Raw genomic sequence first — 24,300 nt, forward strand, 5'->3', positions numbered from 1 at the left:
CTAGAAGAATAAAAAATATATTCTTAGAGGTACCCATTATCATTCCTACATTTGATAAATTTGCATCGACAGCGTTTAGATGTTGAGTTGTTTCAATTTAAATGATAATTATTACCATTATCATTGTTCTAATTGATGGGTTTTTTTTTTGTTGTGGCATTAATAATTAACAGTTTAGTATTTATTTTATATTGTCTATCAACCTATCCTGTTAGGTTCTACTGGCTTAAAACAAGTGATAAGATTCTGCACAAAGTTCTCTTGAATGTGTATTAAAGCCTCTTTGTTGTGGTGATAGTTTTTGTTATTCAGAAAAAAATAAACAAATAAAAGGAAGTAAATAATAAATGAAAGTGAGTTAAGTGGATTAAAAAAAATATATAATTCTTTGGCTATCCTATGTAATGTTATTTCCAGAAATTTATAAAATGTGTATTAACAATTTTACTGTTACCGTTGTTAGCTGCTATAGTTAAAATATATCATCTGTGTACATAATTATCTTTTATTTAAATGTTGAATGTGCTGGGTTTTAAAATTATTAATAATCTCTATTTAAACCATCTACAGTTTGTTAAAAAGGGTACCAAAATATTACTGAAATGCCCTGTAATATTTATGGTTTGAGGTTAAGGATTTACATAATTATTCTTAATAGGTCTTTGTGTTCATTAGATGTGTCCATAGCATTATCTCAATAAGATATTTGAGGATGAGACAAATCTGCCCAGAAATTGTTAACTAGGCTATCAAGCTTTTCAACATCTTAATTTAAACATATGTTTTATTGTTTAAAAAAATGTATGAATAGAAACTTATCAGATTCAGAGGATTAACGTGGAAGTATGATTAAAAAAGATATGACATTGGTGAGAGTTTTTTATTACAGTTAAGTGAAATTTTATTGATGCATTGCGTAGTAGTCAGTTTTTAATGTTTCTGAGATAAAACTACATTTTTATTGTTGTATGTAATGTTATCAGAAAGTGAGAATAGGTACTTTAAGTCAGCAGTAGTGGCTGAAGCAGGCTGACTTTAATAATTTAATGTGTTTGGTCTGCAATGTCCTGAAATAGCTTTGACGATGGCTGAGTTCATCCAGTAGTGGGCATCAGAAACTTGACCAGTAAGGTCAGTATCTACTTTAAAGTGGTTTAGAATTGAAAATTATTATGGCTCCCTCACAAACTGCTTGCTGGAGTTGAGAGAATGACAGGCCAGTGATTGACAGTGGTGAAACGATTAAACTCTTGGCTGGTTATCCAGGCAGATTTCTTTTTGCTGCATACCTACAGATCAGCAGAGTGAATCCAGTAATTATTTTGATTATTTGATCTTTGAACACATCGGTTATTAAGTTAGAGAGCATATTTTTTAGTTAAATTTCTTTTTTTTATCTCCTTCATATATTGTATAAATTTAATTAAATATATATGCATGGATTTAGGAATGTATGTTTTAATTACATTTATTCAAGTGCGAATGGATTGTATGTATGCATTATTTAATTTCTCAAATGGTTGTTGATTTTTAAAGGTACAAGTTCAGTTATTTTTTTATTCTGATGGGGTGGGGTAAATGTTTTTTCATCAGTAAGTGTATTTTTATTAGCAAAACATTTTTTTAATGGACAGTTTTATTTCTAGCAGTCTGTCCTACTTGTAAATGTTCATTATATACAGATTAAATTAGAACTGTGTGACCTAATATTTGTGATATCACACAATTATAATCAGTGGTTTTTGTACTAAGCATTTAAACATTTTCAAATCTACATTTATTTATGTATACCAGGCTACAGAGTAACAGCCTAGTGACATGATGTCAACAGTACTCTGCAGATACAAAATATTTGTGTGCAATCTGGCATGTAATTGTAAAGATACCAGTAAATATGTAGAAGTCTTGAAACAGACTCAGGCCGACCACGCCTAAGACTATTGATTGATTGAAACCTAACCACCAAAGAACACCGGTATCCACAGTCTAGCATTCAAATCGATATAAAAGCAACTGCCTTTACAAGTACTCCAACCTTAGAACTCTCAACTTTGAAAATCAGCTGATTTTGTAATGATAAGTTTAACCACTAGACCAACCCTATTATTTGGATAGAAATTACCAGCCTTCTTTCACATTCTTCTTACATCCAAAAATTGTTCTCTTGTCAGTTTAACTGTAAAACTATAATATTAATTATTTAATATATTGGCAGTATTTCAAATTTATGTCATAACTAAAAACAAACGGATGGCTAATAATGGAATGAATGCTCTGCTAGACTGTATGGTGGAGTAGTAGTACAACCTATCACTACGAAGGGTGCTTGTTAAGTTTAAATGTAGATTTAGCATTTATCATGTATTATGATTTCTACATTATGTATTATTCAAATCAGTTTTTTAACAGCTGATTTTTGAAGTCAAAGGTTCTGAAGTTCAAATTCTAGTAAAAGTTAGTTACTTACAGATTTGAGTACTAGACAGTGGATACTGGTGTACCTTGGTGACTGAGATTCAATCAACCACATGCCTGAGTCTCTATAAGACTATACTCGTGTGGGTGCGCGTGCACATGCATGCACACACACACACACTCGCATATTGCAAAAAGGTTTGAATATACATTTTATTTAGTTATTTTACATCTATTTAAGCTTTGCAGCTGCCTTAGACAGGTTACTTAAAATACATTAAAATATACTAAAAAATGTAAAATGTGTACCATGTTTTTCCACATAAGACCAGACTAGCATGCTACTTTTAAGATTATTGAGAAAGAAAAAACTATTATTGAGAAACTAAATTATTGAGAAAGAATATATATTCGTTTATACACAGATTCAGTAAATGGAAAAATTTGGTATTATTAAAAAGTAAATAGCATTCAGTTTTACAGATTTATTTATTAATGTTATAAACGGGTTAAAAATTATATACAATTTCTAAGCTTTCCAGTTAGTTGCATTCATCTTCGCTTGCGTATTCATAATCAGAATCTTTGTTTTTCCAGAGGATATCCGTCCTATCCATATTATTTGAAATTGAATAATTTTAAGTTTTTAAATACTGGCTCTGAAGATATTTTCTGATCTAGTCAATATCCATTCACAACCGAGGAAATTTCTGCACTGTTAATTCATCAAGCGGTTACTGATCGTTGTTGCCATCCAAAAGAATAAAATCCTTTCAATCTGTCTTTAAAAGGCTTAATACATACATCTAGAAGTTGAAAGAGAGAAGTTAATCCTCCTGGAATAATTACTAATTCATAATTATTTTTTGATAATTTTTTCATTTTTTTAGGTAAATGTGCCTGAACCACTATCAAGGATGACAGAAGATTTTACCTTTTGTAAGCTTTTGGGTCTATGAAACCATTCATCCATTAAATGAATGTCCATCCATTTGTTTTCATTATATTGAACAATTACCAGTTTTGGAAAATTTTCTTTGGGCAGTCTTTCGCTTGAAAATAGCAAAAGGTGAAAGTTTTTTGTTTCATTTGCTAAAATGGAAAGCATAACTATAAAACTTTGTTTTTTACAACCTCCAGTTTGAATAGGAACATTTCTTTCACTTATCACACTTAAAGTTGAATTCTGTGGTATTTCAAAGTATATAGGGATTTGATATCGGTGTTTGTAATAGTTCAAAATTGAATTTTTTGCGCAAGCCAAAAACATGGCTGAAATTTTGAAAGGTTTTCTTTGTATGCGTGTGGCTGTGACAAACATTGATCTGTCTTCATATAATCAAACAAGATCATGTAAATTTTTAAAACCTATCTACTAGCCGTGAAAAAATTCTGAATATTACCTGCTGAAGCTATTTATTTTGTCTTTGTAATGCACATCTCTGTAGAAACTAGAAAGTACTTTTCTTTAATAAACAAAAATAGTTCTTGCTCTAATCAGGGAATTTTCTGGATTTTGGTCTACAAAATGATCATCTTTTTGAAGAAGGACCAAACAATAAATACCTTTTTTTCACATATCTTTAATACAATGAATGTCACATTTTTTACTGGCTGCTTGGTTACCAATAATACACGTTTAATTTCTCAACAATCGTAAACGAATGAAATTTTCTTGTTTGAAAACATAACGTTAATTCACAGGTACTTTAAAAAAATAAAAGGAATTTGACCGAGATATGATAAGTTTACACATTTAAATCAGCTGAATACTGAAAAGTAAATGAAAACCGTGAAGGAAGTTTGATTGAAATGAATAAAACTAAATGGCATATACTGTATGTTTGGAAACATTGTAGTATTACTACAATACAGTAGTAATCCTTGTACTCTTCCTTCAGTGGAAAGGTGGTGATAAATTATAAAATTAATCTTTGTTTATATGTTGTACTTGTTTTTGTATAGCCTTTCATATTCGTATACAACATTGGCTTGTAAAATAATAATCAAATGTAATACATCATTCGTGCAGTAATAATGATTCAATCATTATAATATTTCAAAAGAACCACATTCCGGAATTTTAAATAGGATAAGAAAAATTTTGCTGCAGGGCTTATGTGAAAAGTACTATTTGTCATATAAAGCACTAGATAAAGATAATACAGTTAACACATTTGAAATAACGGTCAACAAAATTCAGCTGCTTATTTATGTAAAAAAGTAGTGCACAATTTGTCAAGAAGCAATCTATCATACTTATACATTACACTGGTATTGCAATTAGGGCTATCAAAAAAATGTCTTGTTACGAGGTACATTTAGTAATTAATGAGACAGACTGATGTAGAAAAAAAAACATTTATTCAGTGACAATGAAACTTATACGTTTTTTCAACATAATCTTGGCAACATTTAGACACTTGCCCCAAACCATTCTGTGTGACCTTTCTGACTCCTGCAGCATTGAAATCTTTACCTTGCTGTTTGAACCATTCATATATTGTTTTTTTGATTGCTTTGTTGTTGTTGAACTTCTTGCCACATGAAAAATTTTGACTTGCCTGTCTTCACAAATAAGATCATTTATGGAATTTTTCTTTATGGTAATCTAAACTTCCAACTGGTCTTCCGGTAAACCGCATCCACAAATCCACATACAATTCCAGTTAATCAGTCACACTTGTTTTGCCCAAATTAAACTGTTCCACTAGCTTATACACTTATTGCAATTTAAACACTTTTTACCATACTGTTTAAACATTTTGAGTAAATTTCTGCCAGTTTCACACTTTTTGATGGTAAAAATCTTATCGTTGAACGTAACCCACCCGCCTTACATGTTTCAAATGGAGCTGACATTCTGAAATCAACAAAGGTTATGTTAAGATTAATTATAATCGAACATCTGATTAAATGTATTCCCAGGGTGTCAACTTGACCCTAAAAAAGTTTCATTGTCATTGAGTGAACTGTTTTTTCTCTACATCAGTTTTTAAACTTTTTAAAGCATTATTAACTTATTTATTAGGCATTAAGAGACTAAAAAGAGACCTTCAAAAAGCATGGGGAATCTTTTGAGTTTTGGATTAGAAATTTTATGTTTATTGCACTGCACGACTCTGTTTACAAATGGAAGCATAATAAGGAAGTTTGTCTAAAAATGCTTTTTGATGAATAGGATATTGTAGTATGTGAATATATATGACCATTGACAGAAAATTATTCTGCGGAAAAATTTTGAATTTCTGTTTCAAACAATTGGGACAAGTATGTTAGGTTTTAAAAATTAATCTGTAAATGATTAGAAATAGTCTTCTTGGATAGTACTCTGCCTACTTCAGGAAATATATGGGGAATTCATTTATACTGCAAACTCATGGACTTGTGATTGAAATAATTCATTAAAGAAATAAATAGTAATGAAAAAAGAGCTTAGATTTTAATGATTTTTTAAAACTTTAGTTAATTTTTTTTCAAGTGCTAGATTTTTGTGTAGGCTGAGAGGTTGTGCTGGTAACCTTATAAAACTTCCTAAGGAGTGAAATCTGATTAAGAGTCAGTGTAGGATTTATCACTTGAATTATTACATTCTGCCTGTTTCTTACTATATTTTGTGTATTATTTATACAACTAGATTTTGGCAAGTCCATTTCAAATAACATTTTGTAATCCCTAACAAAACAAAAAAAAATTGTTGAAAATATAAAAGTTGTTTCTTTTTTCCATTTTTACACATTAAAACATAGGTTTGCTCATTTCTTTTATACAATTTGTGTTTATTCTCTACAGTTTTGTTACGTAGCATGTTGATTTGTTAGTTTTTACTACAGTATTAATTTGAACTTTTTTTTTTTAATAATTTTAATGTAGAGTTGAAATTTGTATTTTAATGAGTAAAAATGAGTATTGTAGATTCAGTACAAAAATTACATGTTCAGGCTTGAATTATGTTAAAATTTTTATTTTGAATAAATATAGTTACTTAGTATTTTAGTATGAGAACAATGAATGGTGAATCTTGTTTAGTTGTAAAATATCTGGAAATTGGCAAATGCTCCTGGGGTTTGTTTTACTGTTTTGTTTTCAGTTCAAGAAGTCGTACACATTTGTTGATTGCCCAATAGTTATGACAACTTGTACCTTTAAAAATAATTTTTAAAATGTATAAAAGTTTAGCTTGGTTGTTACCTATAATAAATTGTTCAATAGGTGGTAGCAAATATGAGTGATGAATTACAATGCGGGAATGTTTCACACAAATAGAAAAAGAACGCAACGTCGATATTTAACTTCCTCTAGTGAAGAAAGTGTTTCCTTTAATATAACTACAAGAAGAAGAGCTTATGTAAGTTTACATAGTAATAATGTTAATAATAATAGGTTATAAGTGTTATTTTCAACCTGTATTAATTTTTTTTTTTTAATGAATTTCTTTAATAATTTTAATTCAATGTTACTGTATGTACATCAAGAAGGGAAATTCCTGAGTAGGTCTGTGTATTTAGTATTAGACCTTAGTGGTGCCCTCTTGTAGATGTTATCTGGCTTAAAATACATTGTAAATGCTAGACTTATTCATTATTTTTTTATGCTTTGTATTGGTCAATAATTTTTGTGTATGAACGATTGTAGTCATATTATATTTAAAACTTGAATTCTTTCTGTGTTGTTTACGAGCTTAGCTTGTGAAATTTTTTTACTACATTATATGAAACCTCTATAAATATAACCTTTAAAAATAATTATCAAAATGTATAAAAATTTAGTTTGGTTGTTACTCGTGATAAATTGTTCAATAGGTGACAGCAAATATGAGTGTTAAAGTACAATGTGGGATTTTTCCACACAAATAGAAAACGACATATGGGATTTTATAAAAAACTTTGTCGGTTTCAAGTATTATTTAAATAGCATTATATTTAAAGTATTACTTAACATGAGTATATATTTTGAAAGTGTAAATTCTGAAAGTTTTTTTTTATATTTGATACAAGCAGCACTTCGTGGCCCTGCACACATCCAGACCGTAATCCAACTATTCCCACATACTTGCCAGCGTGGCTAGTGTAATGGGTGCTACTGCCATAACAATTCTCCCCCATAGGTGGTTGATATCACGGATTTTCTCCAAATGTTTATCACATGTCCCCCACAAAAAGAAATCTAGTTGGGTCATGTCTGAGCTCTTGGATGGCCATGCATTTGGCCCTTCACTTCCAATCCACCTGTTTTGAAGCCGAATGTTTAATGCACAACAGACACGATTGTTGTAATGTGGCAGAGCACCATCTAGCTGATAGATATTAATCCTTTTTCTTCAATATCATCAAGTCGTGGAAACACGTAAAGTCCGAGCATATCACAGAAAATATTCCCATTAATTATGCTTTCTACAAAAATGAACAGGTCCATTCATCAGTCCACACAAATTTGACTTTGGGAGAGTCATTCTGATGTTTGGCAATGTGATGTGGTGGCTCAGAACCCCAAATCCTGCAGTTGTGTTGATTAACTGACCCGCTAATGTGAAATGTCAAATCATCTGAAAACATTTAGGTAGTCTTCAATTTCATCAATTTTGTTAGGCATTAAAGCTTCAAACTCCAGTCTTTTAATTAATTGGGTTTGATTCGTGTAAAAGTTGTATCTTACACACATGTAAGTCAATTTACAGACATTATAAGTAGTAGATTTATGTATTCTCAACTCTAAAGTGCACCTTGCTATGAATTTTTTGGACTATGCACATAGGTTGCTCGGATCTGTTATACATTTTGTTCAGATATGGATGGCCTGCCTGATGACTTCCTCTTAGAGACACTGCCTGTTTCCTTAAACTGATTAAACCATTTGAGTGTTGTTTTATTTATGGGCAAATCACTACCATATTCACATTGATAACTACACACACTATTTGCAATGAAAATCTTAATTCGAGGTTTTTTTTTCAAGGTCCGATCGATCGTGAAATAAAAACTCGCGCAAAAATCGGATGAACCTTTGCGCATATGTTGCGCAGCGTCTCTTGTATGGCCTTCAATCACGCTGTGTCACTTTGTTTAGTTCTAAACACGCAGCTAGCACATAAACATATCTACAACAACAGCATCTCCCGCCAAGTGTGAAGTAAGTGCGGTAATTCTATTTCTTCAGGCTAATGGGTGTAATGCAGCTGAAATTCAACGACGAATAAGTAATGTATACAGTGAAACTTAAATGAGTGACAGCAAAGTGCGGCAATGGTGCAGGAACTTTAAAGCAGGACGTACAGATGTTCATGATGCAGGCGGTCAGGGAAGGAAGCAAGTGTCAACCGATGAGCGAGTGGATAAGGCGATTCAAGAAAATCATCGGTTTCTGTATTAAGTGATTCGTTTCCTGAAATTTCAAGGTCAGCTCCCTACAACATTGTGAGTGAGAGACTTCAGTACAGCAAACTGTGTGGGAGATGGGTTCCCAAGATGCTGTCCGACCATCACAAAACAATGAGAATGGACGCCTCCCTAACGTTTGTCCAGCGCTACCACAATGAAGGAGAAGATTTTTTGAACAAAATTGTCACAGGAGACAAGACACGGGTCCATTTCGAAACTGAAGAAACAAAAGAACAATCCAAACTGTGGATGCGAAATTCTTCCGGTAAACCGAAGAAGTTCAAGCCAACCTTCTCCAACAGAAGGTGCATGGCTACTGCGTTCTGGGACCGGAATGGAGTTCTCTTGGTGGAATTCATGGAGCATGGCACGACCATCGCTGCAGCCTCATACTGCGTGACTCTTCAATGTCTACGAAGGGCAATTCAGAATAAGTGGAGAGACATGTTGTCATCAGGCATTGTCTTTCTCCATGACAATGCTCGGCTGCACACTGCAGCTGTAACAAAGAAGCTCTTGCAGCATTTTCGTTGGGAAGTGTTTGATGATCACCCACCATTCAGCCCGGACTTGGCTCCATCCGATTTTCACCTCTTTGCTCACATGAAACGCTGGCTAGGAGGACAAAATTTTGGCACAGACATCGAGCTGCAGACCGGCGTAGAAACATGGCTGAAGACACAGGTGGCTCTGTTCTATGACAAGGGTATTGGAAAGTTGGTACCATGCTACGACAAATGTTTAAATCGGAGTGGCGTTTATGTAGAGAAATAGCGTAACTATGTAAGTACTTGTTACAATTAAAAAATTTTTTATTTTCACTGTGGTTTTAATTTCGTGACCAATCGGACCTTAAAAAAAAAAATAACCCTCGTATAATGAACATTAATATGAAAACTGGATGCGTTTAACTGATTCCATTATTTTTTTACCATTTTTTGGAACCTAGGAGTTGTATTGTAAACACCCTGCCCTGTTGATAATTTTATTGAACATTTATCCATTGTGTTGTAAATAAAAAAAAGCCACCATAAACATTCCAAATTAAGTAGCCAACTCAGTGTAAATTTACAAATTATATATAAAACTCCATTATTTATGTAAATCTTACTTCAGGTAATTAATTACTTTATGACAACTCATGTAATTAATTGTTAGAAAATTTTTATTAATGACAAGGTAATATCTACATATCTGATGATGAATCAATTGATTCAGAAAATATTTCTGATTCAATTGATAATTCTACATTGACTTTGGGATGTTTATGATTTGTAGGAAATGACGTGCGCGCGGTGCTACAATAAAGTAAAGAGATTGATGTGTTAAAAATTTACTTACATTTTTAGTCGGCTGTAATGTATCTTCAAAGTATCCTTCTGCTTGCACAGACTTCAATGCTTCTACCACTGCTGGTAACATTTCTGGAGTTCTGTAATGTTATCCAAGACCCTTATAACAACATTTTTGACATCTTGTGTTGTTTGAAAGTGGTGTCTCTTGACCACCAATTTGACTCTTGGGTATAAAGAAAGGCACTTTGAGCGAGATCTGTAGAATAAGGTGGTTGTGGTAGTACTGAGATGTGTTTTGAGGTTAAAAACTGCTGTAGAGAATGCAGCATGAGATGGTGCATTATCATAATGAAGAATTCAGCTCATATCCCAATATTTGAACAAACATGGAGGACTTATTTTCGTAGTTTGAAGAGTTTTTTGTAGAAATATTGATCAACTGTTTGTGCAGGAGACACCCACACTTTATGAACAATGCCTTTGAAATCATAAAAGCATACAAGCACGCATTTCCCTTTTAACTTTAACATGTGAGCTTTTTTTTTTGGTCTGGGTGATCCCTTTGAACACCATTATGAACTTGGATGTTTTATTATTTATATCATATACTGGAAGAACCAACTCTCATTACCAGTGATAACAGAATTCAGTTACTGTGGGTTGATTTGTACTTGTTCTAACAGATCAGCTGCCACATCTTTCTGTGCGTATTGCTGTTTCTCTGTGAGATTTTTTGGGACGATTTTTACACAAATTTTTCATGCTTAGATCTTCTGTTATTATTTGGCAAACAGTTTCCTGATTGATGTTCACTTTTTCTGCAATCATTTTCACAGGTAATCTTTGATCAGATTGTATAATTTCACACACCCTGGCCGCCTTGATGTCCGTGAGGTTGATGGTCATCCCCTCAGTCTTAGTCTCAACATTTGTTCTGCCATCACAAAACATTTTATGCCGATGAAAAACTTGAGCTCTTGATAAACCTCATTTCCAAAAGAATTCTGAAGCTTACCCCATAGGTTGTAGTCACACTCTCATAGAATTTAACACAAAAAAAGTGGCATACCGTTGTGCAATATTTTGTGATTCTATTTCTGTGATGAAGGTACGTGCTTTCACTTCCCCAAGGGAGACAAATGTAGTCTGTAGGGAAGTGTGGTAGTATCTCCCAACCATTTTTCCAATGGTTTCTTGGGTCAGCTGGTTAGTGTGAGGGTGAGCATTGTCGTGTAGCAATATCACTCCTTTTCTTTGAGATCCACGACATTTTTCTCTCATTGCTGGCTTTATTTTTTCAATCAGCATGTCTGAGTAGTAGACACTGTTTATTGTATGCTGATTTTCCAAATAATCACAAAAGATGACACCTTGAACATCCCAAAAGATGGTCAACGTGACTTTTACCACTGATGTTTGTGTTGTGAATTTCTTTCGGACAGGTGAGCTGGTGTGCTTCTATTCCATGCTTTGTCTTTCGGACTCTGGTTCAAAATGGTGAATGCAAGTTTCAACACACACTAAAATCTTGTTTAGAAGGTCACCTTCCCCTTCTCATAGTGTTCTTTTAAGTCTGTACACACTTTGAGTCTTGTTTTCATTGTTGTTGGATTAACTCTTTCAGGAACCACCTTGCACTTGTTTTGCTGTACTTGAGCTTGTTACTGATAACATTATGAACTGTACCAACACTTACTGTAACTGTTTTTACTATATGTTCAATTGTAATATGTTGGTATTCACGAATAATGGCAATGCAAGTTTCAACTGAAGTTGACACTTCTACTGGCTGGTCAGGACGTTGCTCATGAAGTCACCGAGGTTCGACAGTTTTTGAACTGTTATGCAATATTCAGGTTATAAACAAAACAATTTTTATTCATCAGCTGTTATCAGCTCATCCCAATAATGCCAACCTGAAGACCTGAAAGTACAAAACCCCTCCGACAAACTGTTTTATTTCTACATCAATTTGTCTCTTTAATTATTGAATGTCCCCTGTACTATTAATGGCAGAAAGATCAAGGTTAATGATGGAGTGGAATGAAGGCTGCAGGGTTGTCACATTTTGCTCAAAAAATCAGTCTCATTGCTTTATTGTTGCACCTATTATAGCATCAGATATTTTTGTAAACCATATTTAGTAGTTGTATAAGTATAACAACCATTTGTTAGGAGTCTACAGAAACAGTAATGAAGTTGACAGCTTTAATTAATTGATTAACTGGTACATTGATATTCATGCTTGTGAAAGTTAAAATTGGAAATATTTAATGTTCCAGACTTTGAAAATAATTAACAATCAAGTACCAATGTTTACAATACATCTTATTTTTGCAATTGCATCTGACACTAAAACACTGTCAAAAGTCTGTTGAGGTATTTTTCAAACAGACTAATGGTATTATGCCATGGAAGTGTAATCGCCATACACACTAGATTGATTCATGCTGATATCAGTTGCCACCATGATACATTGGTTCATGCTAGTATCATGTGTGACACACTGTCATTTTCCTAGTGACATGTTGTTAGTGTAAGAGTAAATATCTCAGTAGATTTTTAAACAAAATAGTATTACCTTTCAGCACTTCTTGCAGTAGCAAAAATTAGATAAGTTGTGAATATTTGTACTCATTCATTAATCATTTTAAGAAGTCTGGATGTTATTTCCAATTTTAACTTTCACACAGCAGCTGTTGAGATATGTAAGTCTGGAATCAGCAGCCATATTATTAGAGATCTTTTTGTTTTAGGTAGATTTTGTCTGCATGTTTCACAGGGACAGAAAGAACATCCCCCCCCCCCTACATTTACAATTTTCTTTAAATACCGGATACTCCATGTATTCCTTAATTATCTACACAATTATTTGTAACTTAGCCGTGAAACTGAAAAATATCATTTTATGTATTCAGTTTTTAAATTAATTTTTTGATTCTATATGTTCATTAAAGTAATGTCTGATAAAAACCCATACAAGATCATTTTAATAATTGACAACTGTGCAAATTGGAAAGACATCACTCTATACAATTTGTTTAAAAGTTAACATCATTGCATTTGGAGATAAATGACAACAGTGTGTGCATTGACATGCAACATTGATTGGTCGGTAATTTTTCTGGCGTCACTTTATTTGGTATAGAATTTTTTTTACTTTTTTTTATATGGGCCTCTAAACAGAATATAGATGTATAAAATTTTCTACTGCTTCTATCAATGAATGCTGGATCAATTCTCCCTGAAATCTGAAACCCTTATTGATCCTCTTTTCTCATAACTGTAGATTGGATCTTTTATTATCTGTCATCGACTATACTTGCAGTAATCTACATCTGCAGTATAACAGGAATGCGGTTACATTCAAACCTTTCTGATTTCTTCAGGCATTTTATATGGTGCTAGAAATATTAACAAGCGGTTATGTGGAATTGTGTATATTAGAAACTTCATAATACCATTAATGCGGTTATAGAAATGATTTACATACAAATCCTGAAAACACGGTGCAATCAAATCAGAGCTTCACTGTTCGACATAACTGATGAGTAATTTATTATAAATTTAAAAGAAACTTGTGCAGCCGTCTATCAGAATATTTTGGTATTTGAAACATTCTAATACATTGTAGATGAATAAGTTTAGGTAGCTTGCGTATAAAACATTTAAAAAGCGGTAAGGGTACTTCGAGTTTCTGTGTACCTTATAAATTTGGAAAATATTATGCAGATTTTCTGAGCCGTGATTTGTAGTCTTATAGATTGCAATACTGAAATAAAATTTGTTTCTTGGTTTACGGTTTATAATTAAATTATGAAGTATATAATATTTTATTATAATTGCCTTTATTTCCAAGTTCAGCTTCATTTTTGTTTTTTAAGATATGTTGATAATTAAAAAATAGAGCAATAAAGATTGTATATAGATGATCGGTTGCGAGAGGAATGGATAGGATATCCACCAGATACAATAATGTTATCACTGCTAAAGAATTAATCATTACACCTGGCTACCACTGATGGCATGACATTACATAATGCAGAAAGCACGATGCTGATGTAAACCTCATATACAGGTAGATAGGTCAGTAATAAAGATTTGGTAGGAGACAATTTATCTTTGTCGGGATTACCTTGAGAGATTGAGGGTGCTACACATCAGTTGGAGTTGTGTTGGTTTTTATCTTCCAGTGAAGTACATTACATTCATTTATCATGTTAGTAGGCTTTAGTAAGTCGGTTACATTGATTGATTATTCATGAAATGAAAGAGCAGCTCAAACAGTTTCAGCTCTGCAAAGCTCTAAAGCCTACAAATTATTTGCTTGCTACCTTCGCAAAGGAAATGATGCACCTTGAAGATTTTTTTATTGTCGTATTCAGTGATGAATCGATATTTCATGATCAGAAAATCCTCATGAAATATTGCAGTGTGAACAAGATCCCAAAACTGAATGTTTTTTTGTCGTATCGAGACGCAAGTGTGTCTGGAATGAACTAACTATCTTTATATGCTACAACTATGGCTCCTTCTTCAACTGCAATATGAATTACAGAACTTTACTTGACCGCAACATGGTGCACCTCCTTACTGGCTTAACATAGTATGTGTTAAATTCTGCTTGAATGCTGTGTTGATTGCTGGGGACCAGATGTCAGGGCTTGTTTCCCGTTGCCTCCATGTTTGCTCAATCTGACCCGTGCAATTTTTTTCTTTGGGGGTTTGTTTATAAAGGATCAAGTGTATGTGCCACTGTTACCAACAGACCTACCTACCGGACTTGAGACATGTGATTGATGGACCTGTTGCATCAGTTTGTCCAGTTTTACTAATTAAAGTACGGGAAGAACTCTCCTACCGGCTGCAGTGTGCCATGTGACGAATATGATGGTTGGTGCCACGACAGTGACAGCCACAATTCAAATCATTCTAATCTCCTTTTACTATAATACTTGTTTCATTATCTAACAGTGAAACAACCCATACACATAACAGTCAAATTGAATTCTCATTGGGAAAAAAGTGTTTGAGTTGCTTTCATTTCACGCATATCAATGTAAGTAAAACAAATATTACATAACTTTTAAACCCCGTTATTCATCTTGAAACACACGTTATACTCATGTAAAGTTATGTGGTAACTTGTTTATTTTTATTAATTTTTTTTTTTTGTTTTTCTTTTAATTTCTTGAAGAATTAATTCATTGGCCCTTTGTTTTTGTTTTCCATTAAAATTATATGTTTAGCAAATCCTCTAACATTTTTTATGTTTCTTCAAGAAAAAGTAGCCGATTTATCGGAAAGATTATCCTAATTTGTCCCAAATAATGCTGCATTTTTAAAATCTTATTGTAAACTCATTCTTTCTAGAATCAAATTGTAAAAATCATTTTCTTTACAAAATTTCTCCAAGAAATATCATGGTTTCCTTTTTTGTGCTCTTGTCTTTCACCTTAGCTTACATTTTTACTTGAAAAAAATCAGAATTGATAGCACAGAGTTCAAACTTCTACTCATAACTATTTCATTGTAAGAGTCATTTTTTAACGTTTGAAGGGCCCAGGGGAAAAAAATATGAATGTCCAGTTGGGTTGTTTTTGAGAAAATGCAATTTTAAGTTTCAACAAACTTGTGAATCTTCAAATTTTGGGTTTAACACAGGGATTAGTTTTCAATGCAAAGGTTCTAGGTGTTCAAATTCCTTATCGGTTATAAAACTCCTGCACCAAGGACCACGGAAAGTTTTTCTATAAAAACCAATTGAGGAGATCCCAATCTACTTAACAATTCTCTAATAGGCCTTGTGGGAAAATTTCATGTTTTTGAAGATTCCTGTAAAGAAAGAATTCCAGCTCTTAAACAGTGGTTGGTCACATTATTCAACTATAAACAGAAAAGGAGACTGCCTTATAGTTTTTATGTGATCAGCCTGTCTTTGGGAGTCTCAGCTCGAGTGTTTTAGTTAATAGATGCCATGTTTCATTGTCGCATACCATACAGCTATGGCCTCTTAGGGAAAACCCATTTTAATACTCTTTAGTCGTTTGTAAAAATGTACAATTTAATAAACAAACTGTATAACAGAATAATCTTTATTTTGCCTTCCTCGAGAGTCACAAAAACAAGTCTGTTCATTTACAGCAGGAGATAGTTGATTAAAAATTAAGTCATACATTAAAGAACACATACATATCTTGAGCATCTTTCTGAGTTAAAGTTTCATCATATAAATAAAAAACTGACATTTTATTGGATAAAACGTGTACATTAAAAAGGTTATATGACAGCTGACGACTGTGATAAGACTCATAAGTAGATATATTTGGTGCATGCAAATTTCTTTGATAATCCATGCATATGGCCGCAAAATACGAGCTTTACATTTTGTGACTTTCCAGTTTAGCTTTCCTTTTTATTTCATAAAATTTATATGCTTTTCTTTTATGTAATTCATGCTTCATCTCCATTTTATGGATTTGCTGTTCAATATTACTGTAACTGCACTTGCTGCCTTCAGGGCATCTATTTTAACATCAAACTCGGTCACAAGTGCTACAGGTATCGCTTCTTGGATAGCCAAATGCAATATTGTAATCGTGAACAAATATAGTTCGATAACCCATAAGGTGGATTTATTTCCATGTACATTTCATGCAATTTGAAAACATTCAACTCAGGTGGCAAATTTAGCCTTTTATTGTCTTTAAGGCTGTGATGACTAGTGCCTGGCTTCAGAGATTTAATGTGGCAATGAATTTTTTGAACTGTTTCTGCAGGCAGTTTCTTGGGTCTGTTCTGATGTTGACCTATACCATCTTCTTTAACTGTACCAGTTGCTTTTAGAGATGACTGTATAGTCTGAAGCCGCTTTGCAGAAATTCCATGCAATGATAGAAATGATTTATTGCATATTGGAACTTCCAAAATAGTTTCATCTCTATGAACTCTTACCCTGTACAAGTAACTGCAAGTATGAAATTCAGAATCATCATCATCATTCTCCTTCCTTGGTCTCCTTCGCATTACTGGTTTGCAGGTTATTAATAAACCAGATACATGATTTGTTTGCTTTTTATAATCTCCTAAGATATTAAAATCTGTTATAATTTTATTTCTATCTGTTTCACCGACAACACTAAAACACTTAAATCTTTACAATCTTTACTTGTTTCATAGGTTGAATGTCTTCATGACTTATTGCTTCAAATATTCTACCATAAGAATTCCTTTTTCTAAATTTCTTTAAAATAAATGACTGGCATTCTTCACAACCATCCATTGGAAAATGAATAAATGCAAATGACAACTTACTAATAGAGAAGAGAGCAGAGAAAAAACACTTAACAGAAAACAAAATACCAACAGTCAGCAACAATTAACTACCTCACTATTGCTATAAAAAAAAGAGAACACCGAAAAACATTCAACTACCTCACTATCACTATAACTATCACTATATTCATTCAGCAGAAATTATAACCTCGAACAGTAATATGAGTAAAAAAACAAAGCTGACTATTCAGGGCTACCTTAGATCAGGGTTACCAACCTAATATCTCAAGAATGTAATGTATTGAGAGTACAATATTGTTTATAAATGATTTATTTTTAATGTATATTTTATTATTAAACAATATTATTTAATAGTAGTTTGGGTTTAACGAAAAAGAAGTGAACTCGCTGTATAAAACCACAGGTGGTGGACAGCATAGTAATATTAAAATATGATATTTTTCTGGACTCATTTATAGAACAGTGAGGTGCCATTATTTCAGTTATTATAATATATAGAATAAGTAATCTTACTTATTTTGATTTAAGTTTTAATCCACAATAATGTTTTGGTAACTATTTATTATTTTAACAAACTTATTTTTCCATTTAATAAATGAGACTGTTAAAACAATATCATATTATTTACCAGCTCCCATCTTTATCCACAGGAAAAGATTAGCATTAGTAAGCAAAAATTATCTAACCGTTCTGTAAAAACAGTGGATTTGTGTTAATAATAGTGATTTCCTATGAACATTGTCTAAGTACAGACAGCACAGCCATTCTTGATGGTTGTGCCACATCAGTGACAGCCATAATTCAAATCATTCTACTGTCTGACTCTACTATAATATTTGCTTCATTACCTAACAGTGAAACAAAAATTTGACACACACACACATATATATAAATAAACAAACTTATTCAGCCACTCCACAAGGTGCAGAATTAAAGAATATTCTTACCTTACTTTATGACATTTAAATCAAAATGTATTAATTTCAATAAATGCTGGTATTCAATTTTATTTTCAAACAGATATTCAACGTTAATGCAAGAAAAAATTGTATTCAATAAATAATGGAATCGAAAATTACAGCAGAAACTAATTATTTTTGAATGTTAGAACAAAATAAAACTATTTTAATTAAAGAAGGTGAATGCTATCTACTTCGCAGTAATTATTAGAATTTCCTAGGTTACTGTCATCAGAATCATCTGTGTCATTTTTCCTCTCCTTTTGCAAAGAAATAATAAACAATTTCATAGTGTTGTCAATAATGTGTTTATATCACACATATTCAGCTTTTATTTACTTAACTTTATCATAATACACCTTCCATTTTTTTTTTTTTTTTATTATTCATGTTGGCCACTTTATTTTCATGTAGGCTTTGAACATCTTTGATATCAAACGTTACTTTATGACTTGCTACGTATTCTTTAACTTTGATCAAACAATCTCAATAGGATTTAAATTCGGGTGGTGTGGAGGTAGTCTGAGAACATCAGTCCCTTTTTTTGTAATAATTTATCAAGCACATAGACAGTAAACTTTCCTCTTTTTGCTTTTACAAATTCGTTCAGCTGTGATTTTGGCATCAAGGATGATTGAAAAATGAATATCTTCATTTTTCTACTTTGGAACTCTACTTTTGAACCTTCATGTTTGATAAACTCTTACACTATTTATTTTATTATTTCCTGGGCCTGATATTTTAGCTTTTTTACAATAGACTTAAATTATAAGACATTATTAGATCAATTATAAGACACTAAAAATACATAACTGATTATAAAATGCGATTACTTTTCTCAATCAAAACTTGAATAATAAAAACAGAACTTGCACAAATGCTCTTACAAGACCAGCAAATACAGGACAATTAGTTAACTGGATTACACTCTAGCATTCAATAACCTAGGCTTATGGGCAATTATTTGTTTTTACATTGGCTTGGCTGTATTTGTAACTATGAGCATGTAGCAAACAGTATAGCTCTATTGTTTCTTGATATATTCTAAGAAAGGGACTCATTTTCTTTATTATAATACTTCTCTTGTCCATGTTTATTTTTACAATAAATAAAATCACAATATTATAAAACTATGTTTATATATATATATGACAGTTATAATGTTAGTTATATTATCATTTTGCTTTCAACTACTCATGTAATTATAATACTTGTTACGAATAGAACTACATTTTTATAACATTTAAAAATATACCAAATAATTTTTCTTTTTATGGCAAAATATGTAATCATTTATAAAGAATAAACAACAGAATTAGAAAATATTTTAAAGTAATTCATACTACTATCCAGTAACATAAAATAAGAAGTTGTATTTACAAGAAAGCAGTTTACTTCTGCCTGTGTAAACTAAAATGAATATTTTCAGTTTGGATAACAGGCACCTGTTGTAGTCTAAGCTAATTTGAAACATGAATTCTTTTTTCTAGTTACACATCTAGTAGATATGGCATGACCATTTAGCAAGTATGGATTAAGAACTATTTATAGTTTTACAACTTATAGTTTATACAACTTTTGCAATACTAAATAGTTTTTATCAGTGTAGAAAAAAATGCTTAGAATTTCCATAAAAAGTGTAAAATATTGACACCACAGAACCAACAAAACTTTTTCAAATTTAGAGACAAGAAGGAGCTTCTTGGAATTTTTATTAACTATAAAAATTAAACAAATTAAACTGTTAGTGGGTAAAAACAGTAAGCAGTAAAAAAAAGTTCAGTGAGATTACGTCATTATATCATTGTTACAAATTAATTGAGGTGTGTTATATGCCCTTTCTGTTCGGAAATACTCGTAGTTGCTTGTTTAAAATGTTTCTATAAAATATCACAATTGTTTTACGGTCAATTTTTAAAAATCAAAACATTTAAGTGTATTAATAAACAATTGAACTATTAAATATTATTGATGTAACAAGCGATGATGGTGTTTACAGAGGATTGCATCAGATTCAGGAGAATTTAGTGGTAGTGTTAGCAATAGCAGTAGTAGCAATAATTGTACTGACAGTGGTCACGTGAGAAATTTGAGGAGAAAGCGGGAAAATCCATATGTAAGTATTTCATTTTTTTCATTTCTACGTTGTAAATTGTAAGATTTCTGGTAATTATTTTATTGTGAATGAATGACAGTTTTTATGTGTTTGATGTAAGCATGTTTATTGGTAGGAAGTGTGAAAAATATACACGCTTTAAATGCCATTTTTAAGAAATTATTATTATGTTTATATAGTTGTTGGTTAATATGGTTAAATGCTTGTTATTTTTTGTAGTTTTATTGAGAGTAAAACTTGTTAACTATGTAGATTTTACAATATAATAGTAAATAATAAAATTCTCAATAATTATGTTAGTAATAATTCACTTAGTAGTTGTAAAGCATTTAACAATATTAAATGTTTTTAATCTTTATTCAGAAGTGATATTAAATTTATATTAATGTATTTTTCTAAGGAGATTTTAATTTGTTTTGGATAAAAATTAGACTGGATTGGCTCAATTTTAGAATTGGTTATTGCAGCTGAATTTGTCAATGCCAACAGTAGTCTAGGAAACATGAAAATTAACCTGCAAACTGATGTATATCGTTGCATCTAGAATGTGTTTCCACTGCACTATTAAAGACTGCATATTAAAGACAGCTTTAGCTTTTTAAGAATCAATTCATCAGTATTAGTTAGTACAAGGGTAATTCAGTAATTAAAAGAGACAAATAACAGCAAAAGATTGCTTAATAGAATAAATTGAAACCGTCTTGACATTCAAATTGGCTCTCCCTAACAGAAAATATCAGTCAGAAAAAATTTCCATCATAATTTTTTCTCCAGAATGTTGTCTGAAAACTTTATAAATGGTTTGAGCAGTTTAAATCTGGCAGAACAAGTGTCATACCTTTTCATTTTAGCACTAGACTGATGGAAGTTTCGACTGACACCTCCATCAGTATAGTGCTAAGTTTTGACTGACAAATTGAAAAATTGTATTAATGATCTTATTCGCAAAGACAGATGCATAAAAACATTGAGAAATTAATGAAATTTGTAACTTATCAGCACTATCAATTATATTATCTGCTGATTTGGTTTCATTCCCACAAAATATGTTATAGGTTGGTTCAGAGACAATTGACTCAAATCACAGACACCTAAATTCACATTTTTACAGAACATACTGGTTTTAACAGAATTTTATGCTTTTTTGATGGCTTAATAATTTGTGATAAAAACTTGAATTCCTCATCAGTAATGTACACATTAAAATAATAGATAGATGGTTAAAAAAAAATACAGTCATGCTATTTAAATGTTTTTATACAAGCATGATATATGCTTGATATATGATATTAAAGTAAATACATTTTTTTTTTTAGCAGTCTTATTTAAGTGATGGGGAAGGCTGCTGTTACATTTCCTAACTGCCTTCTAATGAAAATAGAGTTTGCCTTTTCTTTTTTTTAAAGTAACTTCTCATTTCAGCCAGGCATCTTTTACCAAGCCAGCTGCTATCACTCTAAACTTGGCCCTCTTTATATAACAGATGAAAAGTAACTGACTGTTCGTAATACAGTCATCCTGTGTTTGTATTTTAAAGTACTTTAAGCCCCGATTTCAAAAATATTGGAATATTATTTGCCGAGTTTTATAAATGAAGAACCAGGTAATGAGCAATCAAACGTGTAATTTTTTTAATCAAGTTAGTTCTGCTGTCTGTTGTTTGCTTTTTGTATTATCATTAGACTTTCATGGGATGAAAATATATGCACAGTGTCCATAATATTCACATTCAGAAAACACTACTAAAAGGATTTATTCTATATAACCAAATGCAAGGTCGAGAGGATAATGCAATAATCCAAGACAATCTGTGTTCAGTCAGATTTTCATACAATGAAGAAAAAGTCTTTGTGATATTTCTTGATAAGGTTAAGTTACATCAAATGTCAAAGAATATTGTTAAAGTGTACAGTTTGTTTGTTATATATGCTCTGATTGTTCTTTTTATTTTTAAGATAAAATGAGTGATGAAATTAATAATATGATTTAATGAAAATCATGACAGAAAAAAGAAGAAATAACTTAGGTGGTGATTGTTCCAAAAACAATTTTGCTGTCTTAAATTGAAAGAAATCATGTGTAGCAAACCGTTTTAAATATTTTGGAAATTGTAAATAAAAAAGAAAGGAAATGATAGTTGCATAGCTTTTATTTAAAATTGTGATTGTAACAAGTGTGATAGCCTATTTTAGTGGATTAATGTCTATTTTTCTGGCAACTAGACCTAGACCAAGCAAACATATTGTACCTAGAAAAGTTAGTATTAAAAACGATAAAATGCAGAAAAGAATTTACAAGTTATGTTGCGCGTTATGATTATTTATAATGATTATAATGATAAGCATTTCAGAAATGCTTAAAAACAAAAGAACTGCCTCTAAACATTTTGAAATGAAAAATAAAGTTTTGAATTATAAATATTTAATTAATCTAAGAATAGTTGAGAAATTTTATGATAGTAAAATATCTGTTAAATGCTGTTCTAATATAAATAAACTGTCCACACGCAAAACAATTAGTATATTTATGAAAAATTTACCGTGCCATAATTTGCCAAATGATTTATAATGTCGCCAACTATTCTTGTATACTTTATTTCAGATAGTGTATATAAGAAATTTGCTGAGATGCTTTTTATACTTCTGATATCTACAACAACTAGAGGTGACTACAGGGGAGAGAAATATAACAATGTCTGCACTTTGTTATATCATTTTGTGATTCAATTTTCAGACCAAAAGTACGAATAATAAAATGTAATTATTTTTTCTAAATTCATGTGCAGGACACAATAAATTTTACAGCATTCACTTTTTACACTGATTTAAAACTGTTACTAGCCATCAATCTTTCCTGAACGTTACTTCAATTTTTGATACTTTCAACCTTTATGGAAACTGGCAAATGTAAGGGATTGATTATTCTGTTTTGTTACCTAGACTGTATTTCTACATGTGCTAATTTTTGAACTACCATCATTTCATGTTATTAATCATGATCAAACTCTTTACTAGCTCCATTCTTTACAATTATTAGTTTGAAGATTGATTCTGATAAGTATAGACTCTGGTTCCATCTTTCTACATACAATAAATTTGGTCACCGTGCATTATCAATGATCAGCTAACATGAAGATTAAGACAGATGTTGAGTTGTAGTCTTCTGCTACTTAATTAATTGCCATTTTTCTACTTAGAATTGTTTAAAAAATTTTCCTTTCCTTGTTGTGTAGCCTAATTTATTATAAAATTTTAATAGTGTTATGAGTCGATTGCTTTGATGAAAAATTAAATCGCTATGTTTTCAAGAATTTTTTAATATCTTGAATGTGGTTAAAGTTACAAAAATTGGAAAAAGTACTCTGCTTTAAAAAAGTTAATACTATTTGAAATAATTAAAAATGTAAAAGTACTTTACTATTTCACCCTTTCGGTTTAAAACATTTTTTTTCTGAAGGAACATTAGGATGATGGGAAAAAGTTTTCTGCTCTTAATCTGGAGGGTGTAAGGCAGTGCTTTCTTGGTTATTAGAATCTTCTGTTTGTTCTTTGCAATCTCCATTCCCATTTTCGCCAATTATCTCGTTTATATATTAACCATTTTTCTGGGCACCTCCACGGTTTCTTCCCCCTCTGTTCAGTCTTATAGCATAACCTTAGAGACCTAAAGTTACACATTACGGTGCCGTGTTTCCATCCCTTTCCTCTTCTTTAACTTTATTAGTGCGAGAAGTTCATCTTCACTCTTGGAGAAATTTTAATAATTTTTACCTTCTGATAGTAAATTTTTGTTTACTGATTTTTCTTTGTTTCTTTTCATAATCTGGCTTTGGATGTGCGAGT

At 31.5% G+C, this 24,300-nt stretch overlaps 1 protein-coding gene across 10 annotated transcripts in view; it reads left to right on the forward strand.

Moving 5' to 3' along the window:
- LOC142328448 (uncharacterized) overlaps positions 1–24,300 on the forward strand; it is a 191,911-nt gene that overhangs the window by 44,424 nt on the left and 123,187 nt on the right. For 8 of the 10 annotated variants that reach the window (XM_075372223.1, XM_075372219.1, XM_075372218.1 and 5 more), the window contains 2 exons: positions 6,628–6,763; positions 20,342–20,458. In XM_075372223.1, the coding sequence (XP_075228338.1) occupies positions 6,647–6,763; positions 20,342–20,458 (234 nt within the window). In that variant the 5' untranslated portion in view covers positions 6,628–6,646. Of the gene's footprint in view, positions 1–6,627; positions 6,764–20,341; positions 20,459–23,059; positions 23,199–24,300 lie in introns of all 10 variants that reach the window. The other 2 variants (XM_075372225.1, XM_075372226.1) reach the window with 2 other exon arrangements.

This window comes from Lycorma delicatula, chromosome 7 (assembly GCF_047948215.1).
Source record: "Lycorma delicatula isolate Av1 chromosome 7, ASM4794821v1, whole genome shotgun sequence".
In the NCBI taxonomy this organism is placed as follows: Eukaryota; Metazoa; Arthropoda; class Insecta; order Hemiptera; family Fulgoridae; genus Lycorma; species Lycorma delicatula.